This window comes from Nyctereutes procyonoides, unplaced genomic scaffold (assembly GCF_905146905.1).
Source record: "Nyctereutes procyonoides isolate TBG_1078 unplaced genomic scaffold, NYPRO_anot_genome, whole genome shotgun sequence".
NCBI classification, from domain to species: Eukaryota; Metazoa; Chordata; class Mammalia; order Carnivora; family Canidae; genus Nyctereutes; species Nyctereutes procyonoides.
Window position 1 is genome coordinate 5,394,027 of NW_026575024.1, and position 24,193 is coordinate 5,418,219.

Below are 24,193 nucleotides of genomic sequence, written 5' to 3' on the forward strand. Positions count from 1 at the left end.
GCCTGGCCATGTGCACTGCCCCAGACCCTGCAGGGGTGCCCCCCTGCTAGTCCTAGTGCATTTGCTGAAAATCCTCCTAAGCCCCAGCTTTTTAGGCCTGGCCATGTGCACTGGCCCAGATCCTGCAGGGGTGCCTCCTTGCTAGTCCTAGTGCATTTGCTGCAAGCCCACTCAGGCCCCAGCTTTTCAGGCCTGGCAGTGTGCACTGGCCCAGACCCTGCAGGGGTGCCCCCTTGCTAGTCCTAGTGCATTTGCTGCAAGCCCCCACTCAGGCCCCAGCTTTTCAGACCTGGCAGTGTGCACTGGCCCAGACCCTGCTGGGGCCCCACCTTGCTAAGCCTAGAATGTGTATTTCCCAAAAGCTTACTCAGGCCCAAACCTATTATTTCTAGAATCTTCTGGACTAACTCCTGCTTTTGCCTAAACTCTACTTAGCCCCAGTCCCTCCTAAGCCTAGGTCGAATCAACTTACTCCTGACTCCTAGGAGGCCAGGACCTTGTCATGCCTTAACCAAATCACACTGTGGCCTACCAAGACTGCTCTCTTCTCTCTCAAACAGGCCACGTCACAATGGCGGGGACTGAGATCTCTGTCCTTCCTGAGCAGTTTACCCAAATCAAAGAACTGGAGCTGATACCAGAAAAAATCCTGTTAGAGGAGGAAGAAGGTGGAGTGTGCAGGGGGAGGGAGCACCTGAGCCCCAGAGATGGGGCCGTGGAAGCCCAGTGCCCCTACGGGCCCCTCCAGGCCAAGGTGCTGGAGGCCGAGCAGGAGCTGCCGGTCACCACGGAGGAGAGCGAGAAGCACATTCTGACCCTGCAAACGGTACACTTCTCTGAAGATGTGGAGCAGCAGGACATGAGCTGGCTGACCCCGCAGCACCAGGAAGGGGTGCAGGTGATGGTGCAGCAGGCCAGCGGTGGGCTGCAGTCTCTGCTGTGGCTGGGTGAGGGCTCCCAGCAGTGCGTGGCCTTTAGCATCCAGGAGGAGGTGTACTCCCTGCAGAAGATAGAGGTGATGAAGCTGCACCTTCTGGAGGGCAGTGTGGCCATGGCCAATGAAGAAAGTAAGCTTGTGGTGAACCCGGCTGAAAGCACCAGATTGGTCAAGGTATGGTGGGTTTTAATAAACAGACCCTTTCCATGGAGAAAAAAAGCTCAGACTGCTTTTGTTTTTTAGTTGCCTTTTGTGATATTAGGTATGAACAAGTGGTTTAAAAATGGCCTTTGAAATAAAAATAAAGAGTAAACAGTAAAGAGCAAAGAGACTGCCCTAGGAAAATCTTGGGAGACCTCATGTTCTTTTCCAAGAGTCTAAAAAGTTATACCAGTCAGAAGGCTGCAAGGTGCATTGCGTTTTTAAAAGAACAGTGTTAAGTTTCGTTCCCAAAACCCTGGCTACTTAATAATTATGGTGTTTGGGTGCAAGAGATGATCTTCTGTGCTTCCTTCATTCTTGTCTTTCTTTATGTATTCTATGATTTCGTCAAGGCAGAGTCTTGTCGATTGTCATTAATAGTAGAGGATTTGTCTGAATACTCACTTTTATCCATTAGCTCGAGAAAGGTCAGGAGGAGGACCAGCAGCCAGCTGAAGGAAGATTCAATGCACAAGCAGGAGAGCAGCTCTTTTTTGTGGAGGCGAAGCCGGGAGATGAAGGAAGAGACGAAATTGTTCTGACCATTTCAAACTTAAACGTGGAAGAAGAAGAAGAAAAACCAGCATCCAGTCAAGGACATGTTGAAAAAGCCAATTCTACAAAAATCCAAAAAAAGGCGAAGGGTAGGCCAGTTCGTTTAGCGTTAGGCAACCATGGGTATGAGGGGGCTGCTGTTTCCCTTTAGGGGAACGAGATGATGGTTGAAATTTTACGTGGTTGACTTTTAGTTGCTTTCAAAATGCCAGAAAATGGGAGAAATTTTAAAGTAGTGTCCTGTGTTGTGAGTCAAATCTGAAAGAGTTTGTGTCTCAGACACAAGGGGTTTTAAAACAGAGGAAAAACATTCCTACAAAGTGCTGTGTAGGAACGTGGAAGGTGGGCCCCTGATCTGCCCCGGGTTTGCAGCCCCTGGGGTGGAGGGATGGTGCGAGGCTGATGGAGGCCAGAGCAAGGCCTCGGGGCCAGGAGAAGGAGTGAAGTCCAGAAGGCAGCAGAGGCATCGTCCAGGGAGGCGATGCTTAGGTGAAGCCAGGGAAGAGGACTCAGAAGCCATTAAGCCTGGGGATCACCATTCCAGGCAGCAGGAAGTGGCTGTGGGGGCAGCCCCGGCAGTGTGTGGCTTCTCAGAGAGGGTGGGCAGCTCTCTGGCATCGGGAGAGCCCCGAGGATGGGTGCATAAAGAGGGAGATGAGGCCAGGTTTGGAAGGACCGTGAAGCTCAATTAAAGTCATATTAAAATTGAGATTGCATCACAGCAGCCACAGGGTGAAGGTGACCCTCAAAAATCACTTGTTTAGCTTCTTTAGAAATCTATTCACCCCCCGCCCCATGTCCGTTTCCAGCTCATGGTACAAAGTCCCACCCGGCAACACCCAGCTGTTTCCTCCCAGCAACAGGTAGCTGGGGCTGGAAGGTGACTCAGTTTCGAAAGTCACACCACCACTGACTGCTCTTACATGTGGTTCGAGTCATTAATTTAGGTTTATGGTGTCTGGCTTCAGGTGGCTGAGTTTGCAGTCTTTGCTCTAATATATATGCGTATATATGATGCTTCTCATATATTTAAATCAGAGAGAACATACCCCCCAAACTCCCAGTTCCTAGTTCATTTTATTTTTAATCTATTCACAGTTTTGTGCAACCATCCCCACTAATTCCAGGCTCCTTTCATCCCCCAAAGAAAAGTGTACCCATGGGGCGTCTGGAGGGCTCATCTGAGTCGCCCTCAGATGCTGGTGAAGCATCTGCCTTTGGCTCAGGTCATGATCCCAGGGTCCTGGGATCAAACCCTGACTAGGGCTTCCTGCTCAGGAGAGCTTGCTACTTCCTCTCCCTCTGCTGCACCCCCTGCTTGTGCTCATTCTCTCTCTCTCTCTCTCTCAAATAAGTAAAATCTAAAAAAAAAAAAAGAGAGAGAAAGAGAAGTGTACCCACGTAGCAGTCGTTTCTGGACACTTCATCTAAATGGACTCGTACACATAAAATGTGGCCTTCACATTTCTTCACTTAGCATTTATCAGAGCTTCATGCCTTCATCCCTGAGTGGTCAGTCGTCGTGTGGATATAGCAGGTTTTGTTTATGCTCCGAGCCATCCATCACCATTTGGGCTGTTTCTACATTTTACTCAGTGTGAGTAATGCTGCTGTGAGCCTTCACGTACAAGTTTTTGTTTGCACACTTCTTTTCTCTTCTTTTGAGTGTGTGCCTAGGAATGGACTGGAACTGCCGAGTCATGTGGTCAATCTATATTTGACTTTTTGAGGAACTCACGGTTTCCCCCAGCAGCTGCACCAACTTAAACTCCCACCAGCAATGTGGGAGGGTTCCAGTGTCCCCAAGCCCTTACAGCACTTATTTCCCATTAAAAAAATATTAGAGCCATCTCGGTGGCTATAAAGAGCTATCCCATTGCGATTTTGATTTGCATTTTTTCCCTGATGCTAATAATGATGTAGGAAGGTGGTGAAAAATTAACTGCAGGATGGTATATTTTCATGTGCTTATTGGCCATTTGTAAGTCTTTGGAGAAAGGTCTGTTGAAATCCTTTGCCTGTTTTTTTTTTTTTTAATGGGTACCTGTATTCATTTCCTGGCACCGCCCCCAACAAAATGCCACAAACTGGGTGGCTTAGACAACAGGAATATGTTCTTTCACAGTCCCGAAGGCTGGAAGTCTGAGATGCTGGTGTTGCAAGGCTCTAGGAAGGAATGAATTCTGGGCTTTTTCTTAGCTTCAGGCCTTGTCACAGTCATGGCATTTTTGGCTTACAGATGTATCTCTGGTCTCTGTCTCTGTTGTCACATAAAATTCTCCCTCCCTGTGTGTCTCTACCTGTGTTTCTTCTCCTCTTCTGAGGGCACCAGTCATACCCACTCTCATCCAATATGATCATCTGAACTTAATGACATCTGCAAAGACCCTATTTGCAAGTAAGGTCCCAATTACAGATACTTACCCTTAGGATTTCAGTGTATCTCTTTGGGAATCACAATTCAACCCATAAACCTTCCATTTCAAGTTTGTTGGGTGTGGCATTGTGAAGACTGCTGGATTTTGTGAATCGTTTTTTTTACTCTGTTGAGATGATGGTGCTTTTCCACCCCTTCCTTTGGCTAATAGGGTGTGTTGCACTGATTGGTTTTCGTATGTTGAACCACCCTCCCATTCCTGGGATAAGTTCTATTTGGTCTCGGTGCACAATCTTTTTAATAAGCTCCTGAGTTTGGTTTGCTAATATTCTAGTGGAGACTTTTCCATCTATAAGGGATCTTGAAAAAAAAAAGCAAAAAAAAAAAATATATATATATAAGGGATGTTGCTTCATAGTTTTCCTTTGGCTTTAGTATCTGAGTAATACCAGCCAATTAGGCCAGAATTAGGAAGTGTCCTACTTTTTCGTGTGTGAACTTTGAAAAGAATCGATGTTAGTTCTTTAAGCATTTGGAAGAATTCTCCAGTGAAGCCTTCTGGAGCTAGGGATTTATTTGTGAGTAGTTTCTGATTCATGACTCAATCTCTTGATTTACAATAGGGCTATTCAGATTTTCTATTTCTTCTTGAGCCAGTTTTGGTAGTTTAAGTGTTTCTAGAAATTTTCCATTTCATCTGGGTCATTTGGTTTATTGGCTTGTTCCAAGTTATTCAGAGGTTTCTCTTATAAGCTCCTTCACCCTTTATAGTTGGTAGTACTGTCCCCCACTTCCCTTCCCTTCCTGATTTTGTTCATCTGACTTTTCTCTTTTGTTTCTTGGTTACAAGTCTAGGTAAAGATTTGTCAATGGTGATCTTCTAAAAGAACCACTTTTGCTTTCATTGGTTCTCTTGTTTTTCTGTTTCAATCTTATTGATGTCCACTCCAGTCTTCATGATTTCCTTCCTTCTGCTAGCTTTGTGTTTAGATTTCTCTTATTTTCCTAGTTCCTCTAGATGTAAAGTTAGGTTATTGATCTGAAATGCTTTTTCTCTTTTATTTATTTATTTTTTTTATAAATTAATTTTTATTGGTGTTCAATTTACCAACATACAGAATAACACCCAGTGGCTTTTTCTCTTTTAATGTAGCTGTTTGCAGCTAAAAATTTCCCTCTGAGCACTACTTTAGCTACACTCAGTAAGCTTTGTTGTTTCACTTTCATTCAACTCGAGTATTCCACAATGTCTTTGTGATTTCTTCTTTGACCCATTGGTCATTTGTAAGTGTGTTGTTTAATTTCCATGTATTTATGAATTTTCCAAATTCCCTTCTGTTGTTGATTCTTGATTTCATGTCATGATGGTCAGAGAGCATATTATTCATATTTTTTATTCATCAACATTTTTTTAAAAGATTTTATACTTACTTATTTGAGAAAGAGAGATGAGGAGAGCATGAACAGGGGGCAGGGAGAGGGAGAAGCAGGGAGCCCAAAGGATCATGACCTGAGCCAAAGGCAGATGCTCAACTGACTGAGCCACGAAGCTGTCCCTAATTTATCAACATTTGTTTTGTGGCCTAACACATGGTTTTTCCTGAAGAAAAACATACTCACCTGTGAAGAATGTCCATTGTGCTGTTGTTCAGTGGAATGTTCTGTAGATGTCTGTTGTATCTGTTTGGCTTATAGTATTAAGTCTTATGTTTCCTTGCTGTCTAGTTGTCCTCTCCATTGTTAAAAGTAGAGTATTGAGGGGCACCTAGGTGGCTCAGTGGTTGAGCTTCGGCCTTTGGCTCAGATCATGATCCCAGGGTCCTAGTATCAAGTCCCGCATCAGGCTCCCCATGGGAAGCCTGCTTCTTCCTCTGCCTATGTCTCTGCCTCTTTCTGTGTGTGTCCCTCATGAAGGAATAAATCGATAAATCTTCTTAAAAAAATAGTAGAGTATTGAAGTCTCCTGCTGTTACTGAAGTGCCTCTTTCTACCTTCAGTTCTGTTTGCTTCAGGTATTTTGGAGCTCTGTTATTAGGCGCGTATATGTTTATAATTGTTCTCCTTTGTGATGGATTGAGTAACCATCCTGTGTCTCTTGTAACAATTATTGTCTTACATCTGTTTTATTATCTATTACTAGAGCTGCCCCAGCTTTTCCAGGTACCATTTGCATGGAATGTCTTTCATTGGGTTACCACATTACGCTAAAAAAGAAAGAAGTGCTGAGTTACTTTGATGTATCGAAGTGGAATTTAAACATCTCAAGGAAGCTTTTTATCAACATGTGAACTCTGTATTTTCTTCCTGCAGAAGTAAAACGAACCTTCCGCTGTGATATCTGCATGTACACCTCTTCTCGAATTTCAAGTTTTAATCGTCATATGAAAATTCACACGGCTGAAAAGCCCCATATGTGCCACCTTTGCCTGAAAGCTTTCCGCACCGTCACTCTACTGCGGAATCATGTCAATACCCACACAGGTAAGCCCAGCTGAGAAGGATATTTGCCATTAAGGATGAGTGTTAAAGTTTATACATAAATGTGAGTCCACCCCTTCGCACATCAAAATAATGTGTTTGGTTTAACGACTTTAGTTTTGTCTTCAATTTTGCCTAAAAACATCAAATGTTAAAAAGATTTTTCTTGTATATGTCTAGGATACTTATGCTCTAAAGGGCCTCTTAGTTTTTTAAAGTGTTCTGAAACTGAGGCTCATTTATAGGTTATAAATTCCTAGGAAAACTTGTGGTTAAGTCTCATTTAATAGGATAAATATGGGATTTTACAGGAACCAGGCCCTACAAGTGTGGTGACTGTGATATGGCGTTTGTCACCAGTGGAGAACTTGTCCGACACAGACGTTATAAACACACTCACGAGAAACCCTTTAAATGTTCCATGTGCAAGTATGCCAGTGTCGAAGTAAGTTCACTCTTGTACTTAAAGCTTCATGGTGTTATTAAGAAGTTGACATATAAGTTAAGTTGCATCATAGAATCTCTTACAAAGTGGGTTTTACTAAAGGTATTATTGGTACAAAAATCTATGCAGGAAATAAAACTCATTCTAGTTTCTGAATTTAACATAGAAAGTTGGAGGGGCACCTGGGTGGCTCCGTCAGTTAAACATCCGACTCTGGATTTCCGCTCAGGTCATGGTCTTGGGGTCATGAGATTGAGCCCCGTGTCAGGCTCTGTGCTGGGTGTGGAGTCTGCTTAAGATCCTCCCTCCCTCTTCTCCACCACCCACATACACACTCTCCCTTCTACTTTCTCTCTCTCTAAAAAAAAAAAAAAAAAAAAAAAAAAAAGGAAAAAGAAGAAAAGAAAATTGGATTTTTTCTTTGATTATCAATTAGCGAAAGCAACACTTAAAGGTGTACAAATTATAAATAAAATCGTTTCTACTTGAGAAATAACTCTCAAGTGTGTTAAAAAGTTCTGTATGGCGTTTTATGGAATGTACTCAGTTCTACAAAATCCAAAGGCATTTGCTCTAACGTAGAACCCAGATCCAATCTGAGTTTTTGCTGCAGGTTTGGATCTTACCTCAGCAGCACCTGGTCAGATACAAAGCTTGCTTGAAGGTTCAGACAGGGCCCATTTCCTCCTTAATTACAGAAAGACCACCTTTCTTAAATGTCAATGATGTGACACGGTCATTTCAACGTTTTATTTATACCTTCAGGCAAGCTCGGCCGCGCCCCAAATAAAATGACAGCTGAATGCGACACTTAACTTTACAAAGCCACTTGTCTACAATGAACAGCTCCGTCAGCACGCATGCTGGGTCCTGAGTCCGAGCCCAGTTGGGAAAGGAATCGCACACTCCCACAAACGGAGTTAAAGGGGAGGGTTGAAGTTTAAATTCAGTCATGATGCAACCATATTTCGCAAATGAGGAAAGCTCACGGACAGGGTCAGGATTGGGTTCCAAGAATTTTTTCCCACTCTTACTATTTTTAAAAATTGTCTTCGGAGTTAAAGGTGATGGCTCTGGATAGAAACACACAGTGAAGGTTTCAAAGTACAAAGCCACCTGAGAATCCTAGGCCCCAAGAGGCCCCCATGTTGGTGCCTGGCTTGCATGTTGGAGGAGACCCTCCTCGGGGGGTGGGCAGCTGGCACACAACCTAAGGGGTGGTCGGCCTCAGCGTAGGGACCCTCTGCCACTGCCGTCATCCTTTCTGTACAGTTTCCAAGCCCTGCCCTGTTGCTGTTTTAAGAGGGGGACATAGCCTAAGCTCCCCCTAAAAAAAAAGGAAAAGGGGGGGGGTGTGTAATAAAAAAAAAGAAAAAAAAAAAAGGGGGGGGGGAAAAATTTTTTTTTTTTTGGGGGGGGGGGGTTTTTTTTTTTTTGTTTTTTTGTTTTTTTTTTTTTTTTTTTTTTTTTTTTTTGGGGGGGGGTGTTTTTGTGTGGTTAAGAATATGGTGAGTTGAGTATTATGATATTATAGAAGTTAGGGGTATAAAATGGGAAAGGAGAAAGGATTAATATGATAGGATATAAAGGAGAGAAATAGAAGATGATAAGGGGAGGAGTTGGGGGTTTTAGGGGGTGGGGAGGAGATGTATATATTAGGAATGTGGAGAGTTTTAGTTGAGGTTGGGGAGGGGTAAAGATATAGAATGGAGTTGTAGAGGATGGGAGGTTGGGGAGAATGGAGGTATTAGGGAAAGTAGGGGGTGATTAGTTAGTAAGGAAGTTGAATGGATGGAGTAGATGAGGGAAGTAATCTGTCGCCCGAGTGTGGCTGATTGCCCTGTGTTCTGCTGCAGGCAGATAAGGGCCTGCTGTAAGTGTTTACAGAAGAAGAACAAGTTCTAGAAGGTGATCAGACAGGCAGGCAGAAAATGATCAAACGAGAGGGAATATGTGGTTTGCCTTTTAATTAATTGCCTGGGATATGTAATTAATCAAATTAGACTTTGCTTCCTTTTACTTTGAAGTTTCTTCTTCTAAGGAAACCCCTAACACCTAGAACTTGTCCTTAGTTGACGGCGAGGGCCTTCCTCCATTCATGGGCCATTTAGGGTCCACAGAACTCTGAAGCACCTCTTAAGGATGCTGGTCCATTAAAGACCCGCCGTTTCAAGGCCCCGGCTTTATTTATGAGAACAGAAGTCTGGCCTCCGCGTGCTGCTGCGTGATCCCAACTTTGCACTATCGAATGTATGTTGCCTTGGAAATGAAAATCAGCGCGTGTACGGCTCCGAGCGGCTAGACCTCAATTCTCCCTTTGTAAAGGGAAGATGAGTCTGAGAGTCTCTCGAAATTACTGCTCGTTATCCACAAAGGGCCTTATACGCGCACATCAAATGAAGAACAACATCCACCGCGGAAAATAAAAAGTAATGACGGGTTCCCAGTTTTCGGTGTGTGAAATCCGCCCTGACGTTAACATCTGACCAATTTCCAGATCTTTGATCACGCTGATTAATGGAAGGCTCTTAGGACTTTTAAGTGCCGATGGCCCTCAATGCCCTTCATTTGTCCGCCAGGCGAGTAAGCTGAAGCGCCACATCCGCTCGCACACCGGGGAGCGTCCCTTCCAGTGCCTCCTGTGCAGCTACGCCAGCAAGGACACCTACAAGCTGAAGCGCCACATGAGGACGCACTCAGGTAACGCACGCCCCAGGCCCTGCGACGGCAGCACAGGCTCCCCCAGGTTCAAGCGAGTCATGCAGAAGGTTCCTCGCAGCACAGTTAAAGCTCCGATGTCGAAGCGCGTTTCTCCATCATTTCCGAGGTGGGGATTTGGCTCTGCACCTTTGCATGTACTTAGCACTGGGGGAGCCCACGTGAATGCCGGGCTGTGACCCCACGGGGAGAGGTGGAACGCTGCCACGTGTTTGCCTCTGTAGGGTTGTCGGGGTTTTAAAAGTCACCTGCTTCACGGGACCTCCAATTGCAAGGCAAGACGTAAAGCGTGCTGCTTTCGTGATGCATTTACTTTACTTTTTATTTATTTTTAGTGGCCCTGAAGCTGACATAGACACTAGCTTCAGGGGTACCACATGGTGACGGTATTGTCACATACTTGACGCGATGCTCGCCGTGATAAGTCACCTTCTGCCACCATACGAGGTGACACCTAACCACACGATTACGGTACTATTGACCACATTCCCCGTGCTGTGCTGTTCATCCCCAGGACTTATTTGTTATAAGGTGTGTGTCTTGGTTCTTTATACCAGGGAACTGGGTAGCTAACAGAGCAGTAGCCATGAGATGTTCGGGGAGCTGCCTGTTTGGACGACTGTCCACACGGCTGTACCTGCTGTCACGGTGTCTGGGCTTGATGTAGGCATCTGGCACTAATTATGGAGCTAAGTGTACAGGGAAGGCACTGAGAAAGGACCCTGGGAATAAAAGAAAAGCTTTCGGCTCTCATGACCTTTGGAGAGGATCAGGGCTGGCTGGGCGCAGCCACCGTGCAGAGGGTCACTTTTGTTCATCCGTGTCACAGGGGAGAAGCCCTACGAATGCCACGTGTGCCACGCACGCTTCACCCAGAGTGGCACCATGAAAATACACATTCTACAGAAGCACAGCGAGAATGTCCCCAAATACCAGTGTCCGCACTGTGACACCATCATCGCCAGGAAGAGTGACCTGCGTGAGTGTCTGGCTTAATGAACTTCTTTTAATTACGGTATCTGTTGTCTCTCGGGGCGGGGCACAGCCTGGAAACCTGTGGATCCCGGGGCTGGTGACCAGGAAGCAGCTGGCCTGCGGGACCAGCAACAGGAAAGGGTGGGTTTTTCCAGAGGTCCTGTGGCCCCATCTAGTGGCCAGATTGCAGAAGTGCCGTCTCGTGCCTTGTTTTCGGAGCCGCTCAGTTCTGGGTGCACCTGCTGAGCAATCACACAGGTAGTTCAGCTCCTAAAACGCGTCCACAGATACTGGTTTATTCTGTACCAGGCCCATTTTTACTGATGATGAGGGGCTTAGAGACACAGAGTGAGCTGCCTCAAGGCAAGCTAGGAGGTGCCCGGGTGCCAGGTAGTAGTTCCGACACTAAGAATCTTCTCATCAGTTATCACTGCAAACCTTCCTTAGACTCTTGCTAAAGAGTTCAGGGAGCTGAGGTTACAAAAAAAAGAAGCACCAAAACAGCCCTCCCCTTAAGGAACTCACCTGAATAAAAGAGGCCAGCCTCTGGCCTGAAATCCTTGCAGTGACATCATACGCCCTCTTAATGGCACGCCACACCACAGAGCAAGAATGGAACTAACTGTGAGTGACTCTGAAGGGCAGATTTAGGAGTTTGGGGTTTTATCCTGCCCTCCAGGAAAGCCAGGCAGGATCTAGCAGTGGCAGCAACCATGAATGAATGAGCCTCTTGGTTTGGGGGTTTCCCGGACCTCCCATGTTCCATGATCTTATATCTCTTTCCAAAGTGTGGAACGCGTGATGCTCAGAATGCAGTGGCCCAAATACAAGTCACCAATTTGCCCGGAGAAAGCCTGGTGACAAGGTGCGTCATTTTGAGAACATTTCTGAAAGAGTGAGGGTGTTTGATGAAGCCTTAACATTTTTTTTAACCTGGAATGTTCTGTCAATGTTCCTGTAGTTGCCTGCATGCCAGAAAACATAGCCCAGTGGGACCTTGTAGGACCCAAGGGCCACAGGCCTGTTGCCCAAAAAGGAAACAAGACTTTGACAACAGGACAAAGTGATGGAGGTTACACCTCACCCTGGTAGGCAGCCCACTCCGCATACCCCGTATGATGCTTTGTGAACCAGCAAGGTCTTCTTTCCTGCCACAATGGGAGAAATCAGGCTCCTCTGTGACTGAGTCAGCATGTCTAGGGTGTACCTCCTCCAGTCATCCACTGGGGTGTGGCCTTTTACACAAAGGACCACAAACCACCATGCGTTAGACTCAGTTCGGCAGGAATTATTCTAGAGCATGTCCCATCAGACCTTACGACGGGTCCTAGGTCAGTTACAACACAGGAAAAACAAACAGGGCACTGACTTCTAACAGAACATCTGGAATTTTTTTCAAGTAAAAATAGAGACGTTATAGCTCTGTTATGCAAAATCACCTTAACATCATCCTAAAGACCTGCCCACACCGTGATAAAGCTCTCAGGGCACTTCATTAAATGAACACGTTAGGTCCAATATGCAACATGCCCCACCTTCAATGCCGTCTCACTCTGTAGTGAAAGGGGATTCGGTTGAGTTGTCAGCGTGAGGTACATTTTGAGCAGCACCCAGCAGGGAATGGTTTCATTCCCTAGGAGACAGTTGGCACTATCTGGAGGCATTCTGGTTGTCACAGCTGGGGAGGAAAGGATGCTGCTGGTATCTAGTGGGTGGAAGCCAGGGATGCCGCTACACTTCTCCAGGGCACAGGACAGCCCACCCCAGAAGAAATCAGCTCCAAGTGCTAATAGTGCTGAGATGGAGAAGCCTTGACACAGAGGGCCCGGGAGAGAAATAATACCGTCTCAGCGACTAACGTTCTATCACTGGTTTTAGGTGTCCACTTGAGCAACTTGCATACTTACAAAGCCATGGAGATGAAGTGCCACTACTGTTCTTCTGTCTTCCATGAACGCTATGCCCTCATTCAGCACCAGAAAACCCATAAAAATGAGAAAAGATTCAAATGTGAACACTGCAGTTATGCCTGCAAGCAGGTACTACATTTCAGGGGGTTTGGGAGATGGAGGAAGGCAGTGGTATACGGAAGCAGGGGTGGTTGGAAGGGGATTCTCTGTCACTTTGAAAATACTGAAAAAAAGGGGCGCCCGGATGGCTCAGTGGTTGAGTGTCTGCCTTTGGCTCAGGCGTGATCCCAGAGTCCCGGGATCAAGTCCTACATTAGGCTCCCCACAGGAGCCTGCTTCTCTCTCTGCCTGTGTCTCTGCCTCTCTCTGTGTGTCTCTCATGAATAAATAGAGAAAGGAAAGGAAAGGAAAGGAAAGGAAAGGAAAGGAAAGGAAAGGAAAGGAAAGGAAAGGAAAGGAAAGGAAAGGAAAGGAAAAAGGGAAGGGAAAAGGGAGGAAAGAGAAAGGAAAAGAAAGAAAGAAAGAAAGAAAGAAAGAAAGAAAGAAAGAAAGAAAAGAAAGAAAGAGAAAGAGAAAGAAAGAAAGAAAGAAAGAAAGAAAGAAAGAAAGAAAGAGAAGAAAGAAAGAAAGTACTGATAAAAGTCATGCTTTCCTGAAAGAGTGTATTCAGAATAACCAGAAAGCAGTCTGGGGCCAATATTTCAAAGCTACGGTTCCTAAAAGTGTAGTTTACAGGGGCACCTGGGTGGCTCAGTTGATTAAGCGTCTGACTTTTGGCTTAAGCTCAGGTCATGATCTTTTTTTTTTTTTAATTTATTTATTTATGATAGTCACAGAGAGAGAGAGAGAGAGGCAGAGACAGAGGCAGAGGGAGAAGCAGGCTTCATGCACCGGGAGCCCGACATGGGATTCGATCCTGGATCTCCAGGATCGCGCCCTGGGCCAAAGGCAGGCGCCAAACCGCTGCGCCACCCAGGGATCCCTCAGGTCATGATCTTAAGAGTCCTGAGGTCGAGCCCCGTGTCAGGCTCCATACTCAGCGAGGAGTTGGCTTCAGGATTTCCCCTCTCCCTCTGCCCCTCCATCCACATGTGCATCACACTCTCTCTCTTCCTCTCTAAAATAATTAAATAAAATATTTTTTAAAAGAAAGTATGGCTTACAGACCTCTGCATGTCCTTGAAACCAGTCAGGGCCCTAAGATCAAAGTTATCTTTAGCTAATGAATTAACACCAGGGCATTATTTGCCCTTTTCACTATGTTGACATGGGCCGTGATGGTGCCAAAGCAGCAGAGGCGCCTCAGAACAAAGCAGAGCAGAGACACCAGGCAGGACTAAGCTGTGTTCTTCTCGCCATCCTGTGCTGGACCAAAGATAAAAGGCAGTTTTATTTAAGAATGTCCTTGTTGGGCAGCCCCGGTGGCGCAGCGGTTTAGCGCCGCCTGCAGCCTGGGGTGTGATCCTGGAGACCCGGGATCAAGTTCCACATCGGGCTCCCTGCATGGAGCCTGCTTCTCCCTCTGCCTGTGTCTCTGCCTGTTCTCTCTCTCCGCCTCTGAATGGAAAAAAAAAAAAAAGAAAAAGAATGTCCTTGTTGAGGCAGGAACAATTACCAGCTACATTCAGTCTTGACCCTGAATACTTGTAACGATGAAGCGCTCCACCATCTTCCGGAGCGCAGCAGTTGTCTGGAGGGAAGCTCAAGTGGCGGAGTTGGAGTTGCCAGCTCAACTAGCCACTCTTTCACTAACCACTGTTTTCACTTGAAAATGCAAGTGATGGACTCCACTGCTTCAGTCTGAGACATTTGGCAGGACTCTGTGCCTTTTTCTTGAAAATAAATACAGCGAGTCCATCACTTCGAGGAAAATGTGTTGCCGAGGATATGATTTCAGCTGTCAAGAGAAAACTAACAATTAGAAATTTGTGTAGCCACCACCATGAGTTCAACAGCTTTTAACACTTTAAGGCTTTTTTAATGAGATTGGAGTGATTTTAAGAAAGCATGTTTTTTTTTTAATAGAGCGTTATGAAATGTGTCAGCATTTAGAAGCTCTCCATAACTCAGTAAACTGATGTTTGCCAAATGACTGATCAGTCTCTTATATCACAAAATCACGTGTGGGTAAAAGATTCATGCAAAGTATCAGATCAGGGGATTTTTAATGTGATGGAATACAGAAAGAACCTTCTTCCCCCCCACCACGCCTGTCCTCTCCCCCTCCTCCCAGGACAGTGTGGCTCATACCTCCCCGGTATGAGTTCATCACGGTCCCACGGGGCACCATGCTGTCCTGGAAGGAGGGAGAGAGAGGACAGGTGTTTGGGGAAGAGGGTGCCCTTGAGAGAGAGCCTTGGAGAATCACGGTCGGTTCCGCTGCGAACAGTGATGTCGACATGAGCGTGTGTCTCCCTTGTGTGATCATAACATTTAAGTAAAACAGATAAAATTAGTACTTTTGCTTGACTTTATGTATATATATCTGCACCTGGCTTTTTCTAAATTATTAACTCACGTAAATATTAGTTACAATTTCTGGTTATTTCTTCGCTAAGAACAGTGTTATCACTTTTAAGCTTTTAAAAAGATATTAAGATGCGTCCTAATATTTATCAGGAAGCAGGAGGTGAAATGTTTAAATGCTTAATATACTTCCAGCTCCAAATAGCCACTGAATTGAAACTCTGACATTGGATTTGTTTAAAAAGTTTTTAAAGATGTATTTATTCAAAAAAAAAGATGTATTTATTCAAGAAAGAGAGAGAGCGTGAGCAGGATGAGGGGCAGCAGGAGACTCCCCACTGAGCAGGGAGCCTAATGCAGGGCTGGATCCCACGACCCCGAGATCATGACCTGAGCTGAAACCAAGAGTCGGATGTTAACCAAGCCACCCCAGTGCCCCTCTGACATTAGATTTTAAGTGTGCAGGTTCTATCTGCCCTACGTAAACTCGGGTCGTTGCAAATAGTTATAGAAGTCGGGCTGCAAATCCATGAGCTCTCTTGGAGCGACAGAGGTTTATCATTTCACTCCCCAAGGAACATTCCACCACATGCCCCGAGGGGCTGCACGACCCGCTGGTGGCCTGATGGCAGGGACGGTGCGCAAGTCTGTGTCACAGCTGGCCAGACTGCTGTCACCGTAGCAGCCCCAGGCTGACAGTGTATGTGCTGTCATTTTTCTTAATCACATACTCGTCTTTGGAGAGGGAGGAAAGGCATATAATAGAAAATGTCAAGGACTAAAAAAAAATCCCCGTAAGTAGCTAAACTGCTTGTGTTCCCTCCCAGGAACGTCATATGACCGTCCACATACGTACCCACACCGGCGAGAAACCATTTACCTGCCTCTCCTGCAATAAATGTTTCCGACAGAAGCAACTTCTAAACGTGCACTTCAAGAAATACCATGATACAAATTTCATCCCGACCGTCTACGAATGCCCCAAGTGTGACAAAGGCTTCTCCCGCTGGGTAAGCTTACTTAAGTCACAGGAAATCCTCCTCCAAGAGGTTCCTCTGCTTCACAGGCGCTGACACACTCAGGGAGTTCAAACCCAATTATAGAAACTTGCCGGGGCCGAAGATGGCATCTACCCTGCCTCAGGGAAGTGCTTATTAGTTTTTTGGAGTCACAAAGCTCTTGAAAATCTTATGAAAGTGTGGTCTCTCCTTCCGTGAAAAAAAAAAAAAAAAAAAAAAGACGACTCTACAAACAAAACCTCGCAAACAGTTTTAGGGAATTCTCATATTCCCCAGAATCTGCAAGAACCCCTGCTCTGAGTGTAACATTTTAAAACATTGTTCCTGTGAATTAGATTTAGGCTGCTTCACAGAGAGAATGCAATTTTCGGAACATCTCAGAGATGTTCTTAGAACAGCGTTGTTGGAACTCTGCTAAGAAATACGTTTAGTCTTCTGTGTTATTTTTTTTTTTTTTAGGCGCCGTATTAGTTCTCTACTGCTATATAACAAAACGACCTCAAAACGTAGTAACTTAAACATTTATTAGCACACATTTTTTTTCTCGGGCAAGAATTTGGGAGGGACTTAGCTGAGTGAGTCTGGCCCGCTGTCTCACGAGGTTACAGTCCACATGTTGTCCACTGGGGGCTGCATCACCCCAGGCCTGGTGGGGGTGGGGGCTCCAGTCCCAAGATGACGCCCCCTCCCATGGCTGTTGGCCATATTCTCACCACATAGACTTCTCTGTTGGGCTGCTCCAGTGTCCTCATGAGCCAGAGCAAGTGAGACAGAGCGAGGGGGAAGCCGCTGTGCCTTTTGTCACCTGGTTTTAAAAGTGACCCCTTACTTCTATTCATTACGAACGAATCACTAGGTCCAGCCAACATTCAAGAGGCTGGGGATCGAGGTTCCTTTTTAAAGGAAGCGTGTGGAAGAACTTGTAGAAAAACCACCACAGATGATGAGCCAGGTCCCTAGACGATGTCCATGCTCCCCAGACGATGTCCATGCTCCTTGCTGGCTTTATGCAAGTTTTGAATTATCTGAAAGTGACACTTTTTCTGGGGGGAACGCTTTATCTTTCCTCTTTGTGGTTTTTCCGGGTCGCGTAGTGGGGTCATCCTGGAGCATCAATACTCTGAAGTTCACCATCTCAAATACAAGCAGTGGCAACACTCCAGACACGGTCGTGTTCCTACTGAGTTAACATTGCAAAGAGTCAACATGGCCAAGAACCTGCCCTTGGGTGTGAAGAGCCAGAAAACGGAGAAAAAGAATGAATCCACCTCAGAGAATCCCTCGGAACATCCAATCAGTAGTTTTGAAACTTTTTCCTGCGTTCACGAAAGTGTGTTTCGACTTGCATCTAGAATACAGGCATACCTTGGAAATACTTGCACCTTAGTTCTACCGTAAAGCACATGTTGCAATAAAGTGAGTCAGAGGAACGTTTTGGTTTCTCAGTGCATGTAAAAGTTACGTTTACACTATGCTCTAGTCTATTAAGTGTGCAGTCGCGTTATGTCTTAAAAACAAGTATATAATTTAAAATTACCTTATAACTAAAAAATGCTAAGCATCATTTGAGCTTTTAGGAAGTTGTAATCTCTGATCACAAATCACCGTAACAAATATAATAATAATGAAAAAGTTTGAAATATTGCAAGAATTATCAAAGTGTGATGCAGAGACATTGTGTAAGCTTTTCTGGAAACAGCATCAGTAGACTTGCTCGATGCAAGATTGCTATAGACCTTCAATTTGTAAAAAAAAAAAAAATGCAATACTTACAAAGTGCAGGAGAGCAGAGTACAGTAAAATGAGGTGAGCTATATATAAAACTTCTGACAACTTCATGATAAAAAGATAAATATCCAATGAAAAATGGGCAAAGGATCTAAATAGACATTTCTTCAAACAAGACATACAGATGGCCTGTAAACACATGAAAAGGTGCTTAGCATCCTTCATTGCTGAGGAGAAGATGCAAAATGGAATCATGGCAAGAACACCCAGGGCCGGGCAGCCCTGGTGGCGCAGCAGTTTGGTGCGGCCTGCAGCCTGGGGTGTGATCCTGGAGACCCGGGATCGAGTCCCACATCGGGCTCCCTGCATGGAGCCTGCTTCTCCCTCTGCCTGTGTCTCTGCCTCTCTCTCTCTGTCAATAAATAAATAAAATCTTTAAAAAAAAAATAACACCTAGGGCCAGCCATGAGGGTGGCTACAATCAAAGAAGACAGGTAACAAAATATGTGGAAAAATCGGAGCCCCCTAACATCGCCAGTTGGATTTTAAAATGGTGATGCCACCTTGGAAGACAGTCTGGCTGGTTTTCGGAAAGTGGCACATACCGTAGGCGTACGATCCAGCAATTCCTCTCCTAGGCATATAGTCAAAGAACTGAAAACACAGGACCACACGAAAACTTGTATGTAAGTTTTCATAGCAGCCTTATTCATAACAACACCAAAAAGTAGAAACTACCCGGATGTTCGTCAGCTGATAAACAGATAAAACATTGTGTGTCCATACAACGAAATGTCACTCTGCCATTAAAAGGAATGAGGTACAGGTACATTCAACAGCGTGGTGAACCTTAAAAGAAGTCATATATGATTCCCTTTCTAGGAAATGTCCAGAGTGTCCATAGAGGCAGAAAGTAGCTTAGCGGTTACCAGGGGCTGGGGGAGGAGAACACGGAGAGTGCCGTGAAATAGGATTGCCGCGAAAAGAAATAGGATTTCTTTTTGAAATGTTCGAAAATTGATTGTGGTGGTAGTTTTACGACTCTGTGAATAAACCACAGAATTATCCAGTTTACATGGACGCATTATATAGTTTTCAAATTCAGTCTCAATGAAGCTGTTAAAAAAAAAAAAGAACCCGTTTCCAGTTCCACTTGGAAGTCTCCAGTCTGTCCTAAGAGCAAGTAAAAACCTGAATAGATTGAGAAATCAACTCTTCTAGGATCTGTGGGAGAGGAGAGGACACAGGGCCAACCACTGCCCCTAAGAACGGAGACAGGTGGACACAGAGTCACGGCTGCCCAGGGCAGACACTCAGTGGGCGGAGGCCTCCAGGGGGCCAGCGCCGGGGCGGGAAACCTGAGCGGAATTGAGGACTTCCTGGAGGCTCAGGTGGACAAGTGTGAGAGTTAAAACGGGGCCCAGTCAGAGGGGCCCCCGCAGTACTGTGAGTTTTACCACCAGGAGCTCGACCAGGTTCCCAAGGTGTCTGAAGAAGGATCCCTCCTGCTTCCTTCCACCAGGGGACAGGGAGGAGGCCATCTGAAACAGCCCAGAACACTCCATTCTCCCCAACAAGGTCTCCCACTGGGGAAACCAGTTCACCTGAGTCTAACCCACTGGGGTGTCATCAGAGCCTAACAGACCTGGCGGAAGGAAGACACCCAACTCCAGCCCACGAGAGCCATCCAGTCCCACCCGAGGTGGGAAACACTTGTGAGGCTTGCAGTCCAGAGGCCCGGCTCACGGAAACAGTGAGACCAGGCCACGGCCCACAGATCACGCCCTCCCCGCGCCTCCCCTCCACTAACCAAAGCCTGGTTCACAGCAGCTTGCGTCTGGTCCAACTACCAGGAAAACGTGACCTGGCACACCAAAAGGCAAAATCACAATTGGAAGGGAGGGAACAGTAAAACCAGGTGTGGCAGGGACGCTGGGATCGTCCGACCAGGAATTTAAAACAACCCTGATTGGGGATCCCTGAGTGGCTCAGCGGTTTGCCACCTGCCTTCGGCCCAGGGTGTGATCCTGGATTCCCGGGATCGAGTCCCACATCAGGCTCCCAGCATGGGCCCTGCTTCTGCCTCTGCCTGTGTCTCTGCCTCTCTCTCAGTGTCTCTCATGAATAAATAAATAAAATCTTAAAATTAAAAAAAAAACTGATTAACGTGCTAAGGGTGCTAATGACTACAGCAGATGGCACGCGAGAACAGACATCAGCAGAGATGGAAATCCTGTGAAAGAACCACAAAAAAATTACTACAATGGAAATGAAAGATGCCCTGGTGAATGGAATCAAAGAAAACCTGGATAAATGGAGAAAAAGTCCATGTTTATGGGTAAGAAAATAATGTCGAGGTGTCACTCCTTTACAACTGGGTCTATAGATTCAGGGCGATTCCTATCAAAATCTCAGCACGTTGGGGGCGCCTGGGTGGCTCAGGCGGGGGAGTGACTGGGTCTTGATTTCTGCTCACGTCGTGATCTCAGGGTCATGGGAATCTGTGCTCAGCGGGAAGTCTGCTGGAGCAGCTCTCTCCCTCCCCCAACCCCTCCCATGCCCCCCCCATAAATCAATCTTTTAAAAAAATCTCAGCACACGATTTTGCCAATACCGAGAGAATGATTTTAGAGTTTACATGGAGACACAAAAAACCCAGCATAGCCAACAGAGTAGTGAGGGAGGAGAACAAAGTTCTATAGAAATCATTGACAAGCTGGCCTTCGCCAAAATGCACAGCTTCTGACCTGAGAAGGCAAGGTACAGACAGGGAGAAAAGACACACGGAGGTCCCCCCTGGTACAGGACGGTCGTCCAGAAGACACACCCTTACAAGGCAATCCTAAGAAAACACATACACGTAACCCGATGCCAAAATGGGCTCGGGACTTTTACAGACCCCGCACCAGAGAAGAGGTCCAGGCGGCCAATAAGCACACGAAAGGATGCCCCACATGGTACACCAGCAGGGAAATGCAAGTAAAACGAGACGCCACCACACACCTAGCAAAAATGGCCAAAATCCAGAGCGCTGATGACACCGGATGTTGGCCAGGATGCGGAGCAGCAGGAGCGCTCGTGATCGTGATGTGTTCACGTCGGTTCATCAAATGTGACAAAAGTGCTCCCTGTTCTGGTGGGGATGTGATGATGGGGGAGGCTGTGCGTGGCAGGGGCGGGAGGGGCGGGGGGCACAAGGGAAGTCCCTCCCTCCCTCCCGATTATGCTCTGAACCTGAAACTGCCCCAAAATACGAAGCCTTGAAAAATAGAGAAATACGTGCCCTTCTTCTGGATACTTGAATCCAATTTAAATTCTTAGAAAGCGCATCATTCACAAACTCCCATTCTTTAACACACAGTAGTCAAGTGCGTCTCCATACCAGGTCGTCGGGCCGTCCTTCCTCCCTGGTGAGGACTCCTGCTCGGGATTCCGAGTGCTGGGTCCCTCCTCTCTTGAGAAGCGTCCCTCCGACACACATGTCTGTCATACAGCTCTGCTCCTGCACCCCAAACAACCTAAATGTCGTATCAGTTACTTAAGATCTTAGCACACTTACTTTTTAAAGGCTGGATGTGTGTGTGGGCGGGGGGGGGGTGTTTGTTTATTAACCCAAAGCCGACGTCCGGAGTCATTAGCCATGAGCTCTGTGAATTTGGAGGGAGATTATGTGTCCGTGTGCACGAGTCTGTGGTTTGCTGGAAGGAGCCACTGCGATCATCCTATCCTCCAAGGAATTCTTGGCCCCGAAAGGTTTAGTTTGTGCATAATCAGGGGTTGGCAAATTTTCTTCCTTATAGGGCCAGGTAGTAATATTTTCAGCTTCACAGACCTGTTTCTGACCCAACTACTCAAGCATGATGTTGTAGCACAAAAGCAGGCATAGACAGTTCCTAAATGTACAGACACAGCAGCGTTCCAGAAGACTTGTTTCTCAAAATCATTGGCCGGCTGGATTTGACCCCTGGGCCATTGTTTGCCAACCCAAAATGGAACAAGTTTCAATAACTTACAACATCCTCCCCTCCACTTTCATGCGAATCCTTCCGCTTCTTCCCATGAACCAGGACAGGCCCACAGAGCATCACACTGGAGCCAGAGTGGAAGTTAGGTGGGAGACCTTCTATCTTCAGCAAATTGAATGACACATCACCACTTTCTCACTGTATCATCTGAATTTTCCAAATGGTGAAACATTTCTAGCTTCATTTAAATCATCCCAAGTGTTCCTATGTAAGAATGCGTTGTTAATAGGCTTGACCAGGGAACCTCTGACTTTGCTGTTAAATTCAGAATATTGAATATCCCGTCAGTAACCCCATGCATGGTAGGTCAGGAGAGAAGCTGGCAGGCTGGCAGGGCAGGAAAATTCATACGGTATATTATTGATTTTCTTAAAATTGACAATCTGTTGAATTTCTGGTTCAATATCAAGCCTCACTTTGGAAAGTAGATGCATTCTAGAAGAATAAATGTTGTCTTTTCGTTGACTTTTATGATAAAAAAAATAACATATATATATTCAAAATAAGCTCACTTTTGGCTAGACCTAAACACAACAGAGGGGCCCCCCTTTTTAAAAAGCTACCTTTTGGGGGCACCTGGGTGGCTCAGTGGTTGAGCATCTGCCTTTGGCTCTGGTCATGATCCCGGGGTCCTGGGTTCGAGCCCCGCGTTGGCCCACTCTTTCTGCTCAGCCCACTCTCTTTCTGCTCAGCCCCCTCTCTTTCTCTCTCAGATAAATTCAAAAATTTTTAAAAATAAAAAGCCATGTTTTTTGTATAAGAATATACCAGGCATGGGGCCCCTGGGGGTTCAGTCAGTTAAGTGTTCAACTCCTGACTTCAGGTCATGATCTCAGGGGCATGAGATTGAGCCCAGCATTGGGCTCCATACTCAGCGGGGAGCCTGCTTGTCCCTCTCTCTGCTCCTCTCCTCGCTGTCGGGAGCATTCTTCCTCTCTCTTTCTCTCTCGATCTAAAATAAATAAGAATCAAAAAGAAAGAAAAAGAAAGAATATACCAGGCCCACGTCCCCTGCTTTCCTGCGCCCGGGCCTTTCCCCGTGGGGTTCTAAATGACATTCCATCGGTGCTGCTGACTCCACCGCGTGCTCTGTGTCATTTCTCCGACAGAGTAATATGCAGAGACACTTGGCGAAGTGCAGTGCGGGGCCAGGGAAGCCGGCTGCCTCGGGGAAAACAGGAAGGATGAAGACCAAGCCGGCCGTCCCGAAAGAGGCGGCAGTAAAGAAAGACGGTAACTCATTTTAAACAAACTACATTTTAATTTGAGAGTGATTTTACCCGTGTCTCCCCCCGGGTGCTGAGTGTTACTGCGCAGGGCACCCACCCAGAAACCCGAAGTGCGGGGCCCCGACAGGTGCCTGGGCCTGGGCCCCGCTCTGTTGCTGCCCCCTGCCACCTCGGGGCACTGGCATGGCGGGGGCGATTGCTTCTGCACCTCCCAGAACTGCCGAGAGCCCCAGGGGGCGTCCACACCCCCCATCATGGGATGGGGGCGGTCCTGGTGGGAGGGTCTAGCAAGGCTGAAGGCTGCCCCCTCTGGAAGCCCATGGACTGTTGCCTGCGCCCGGTACCATGTGCGTGTCCTGGGGCTGCTGCAACAGTGGCCACTCCCTCTTAGTTCTGGGGCCCCGACGTCCTACATCAGGTGTCAAACCTCCCTCTGAAGGTTTTGGGGAGATGCCCTCCTGCCTCTTCCAGCTTCTGGTGGCTCCAAGCATCTCTTGGCTTGTGGACACATCACCCGAGCCTCCCTCCCTGTTCTGTCTCTCCTCTTCTTTCCAAGGACACTTGTCCCTGGACGTAGTGCCTGCAAGATCCAGGATGTCTCATCTTGAGATCCTTAACCTAATTATATGTATTCAAAGATCCTTATTCCACAGGAAGTTACGTTCACAGGTGTTACGGGGTTAGGATGTGGACATATCTCTTTGGGGGCCGCTATGGGCATCACAGTCTTTATCCTCGGCCTCGGGGGGGGGCAGATGTGGGTTCCCAGGTTAGAGCAAAAAGCCTGCATCCCCACTGCCCTGTGAAAGGTTCTGCGCCACGAGGGGACAGACCTAACTCTCAGGCAGGCATTGTGCTGTGTTTTCCATTCCTGTCATATGAGAGTCTCAGAACTGGAAAGCATGATTGGAGACCACCGACGTTACCTCGAAAACAAATGGAAAATGTGTGCATGACATCCTCATTCTTAAATCCCCTATATTTTGGAGTTCTCTTGAACGGGCCACTACGAGCTGTTCAGACCTTCCTCCACCAGCTCCCAGGCTTCCCCATCCCCAGGCACAGGTCGGCCTGCGGGGTGTGGGGTGAAACCAGAAGAGAAATGAACATGACAATACGCATATAAAAAT

General features: G+C 46.5%; 1 protein-coding gene across 2 annotated transcripts; it reads left to right on the top strand.

The window, feature by feature from the left end:
- The first annotated feature begins 571 nt into the window (after positions 1-571).
- CTCFL (CCCTC-binding factor like) lies at positions 572-23,812 on the top strand. Of its 2 annotated transcripts, none has more exons than XM_055342826.1 (9): positions 572-1,111; positions 1,557-1,782; positions 6,381-6,551; positions 6,860-6,993; positions 9,573-9,693; positions 10,541-10,690; positions 12,565-12,725; positions 15,890-16,072; positions 22,944-23,812. In XM_055342826.1, the coding sequence occupies exons 1-9, from the start codon at positions 572-574 to the stop codon at positions 23,079-23,081; spliced, it is 1,824 nt and encodes a 607-aa protein (XP_055198801.1). In that variant the 3' UTR covers positions 23,082-23,812. The 2 variants fall into 2 exon arrangements, with proteins under 2 accessions (XP_055198801.1, XP_055198810.1); XM_055342835.1 differs by having other exon boundaries at positions 1,572-1,782.
- Positions 23,813-24,193: the final 381 nt, after the last annotated feature.

Bases quoted from the DNA above. Each gene is read 5' to 3' on its own strand.
- CTCFL (XM_055342826.1), top strand. From the start codon at position 572: ATGGCGGGGACTGAGATCTCTGTCCTTCCTGAGCAGTTTACCCAAATC. The intron at 1,783-6,380 runs GTAGGCCAGTTC...TTCTTCCTGCAG, and splicing joins AATCCAAAAAAAGGCGAAGG to AAGTAAAACGAACCTTCCGC. The intron at 10,691-12,564 runs GTGAGTGTCTGG...CACTGGTTTTAG, and splicing joins CGCCAGGAAGAGTGACCTGC to GTGTCCACTTGAGCAACTTG.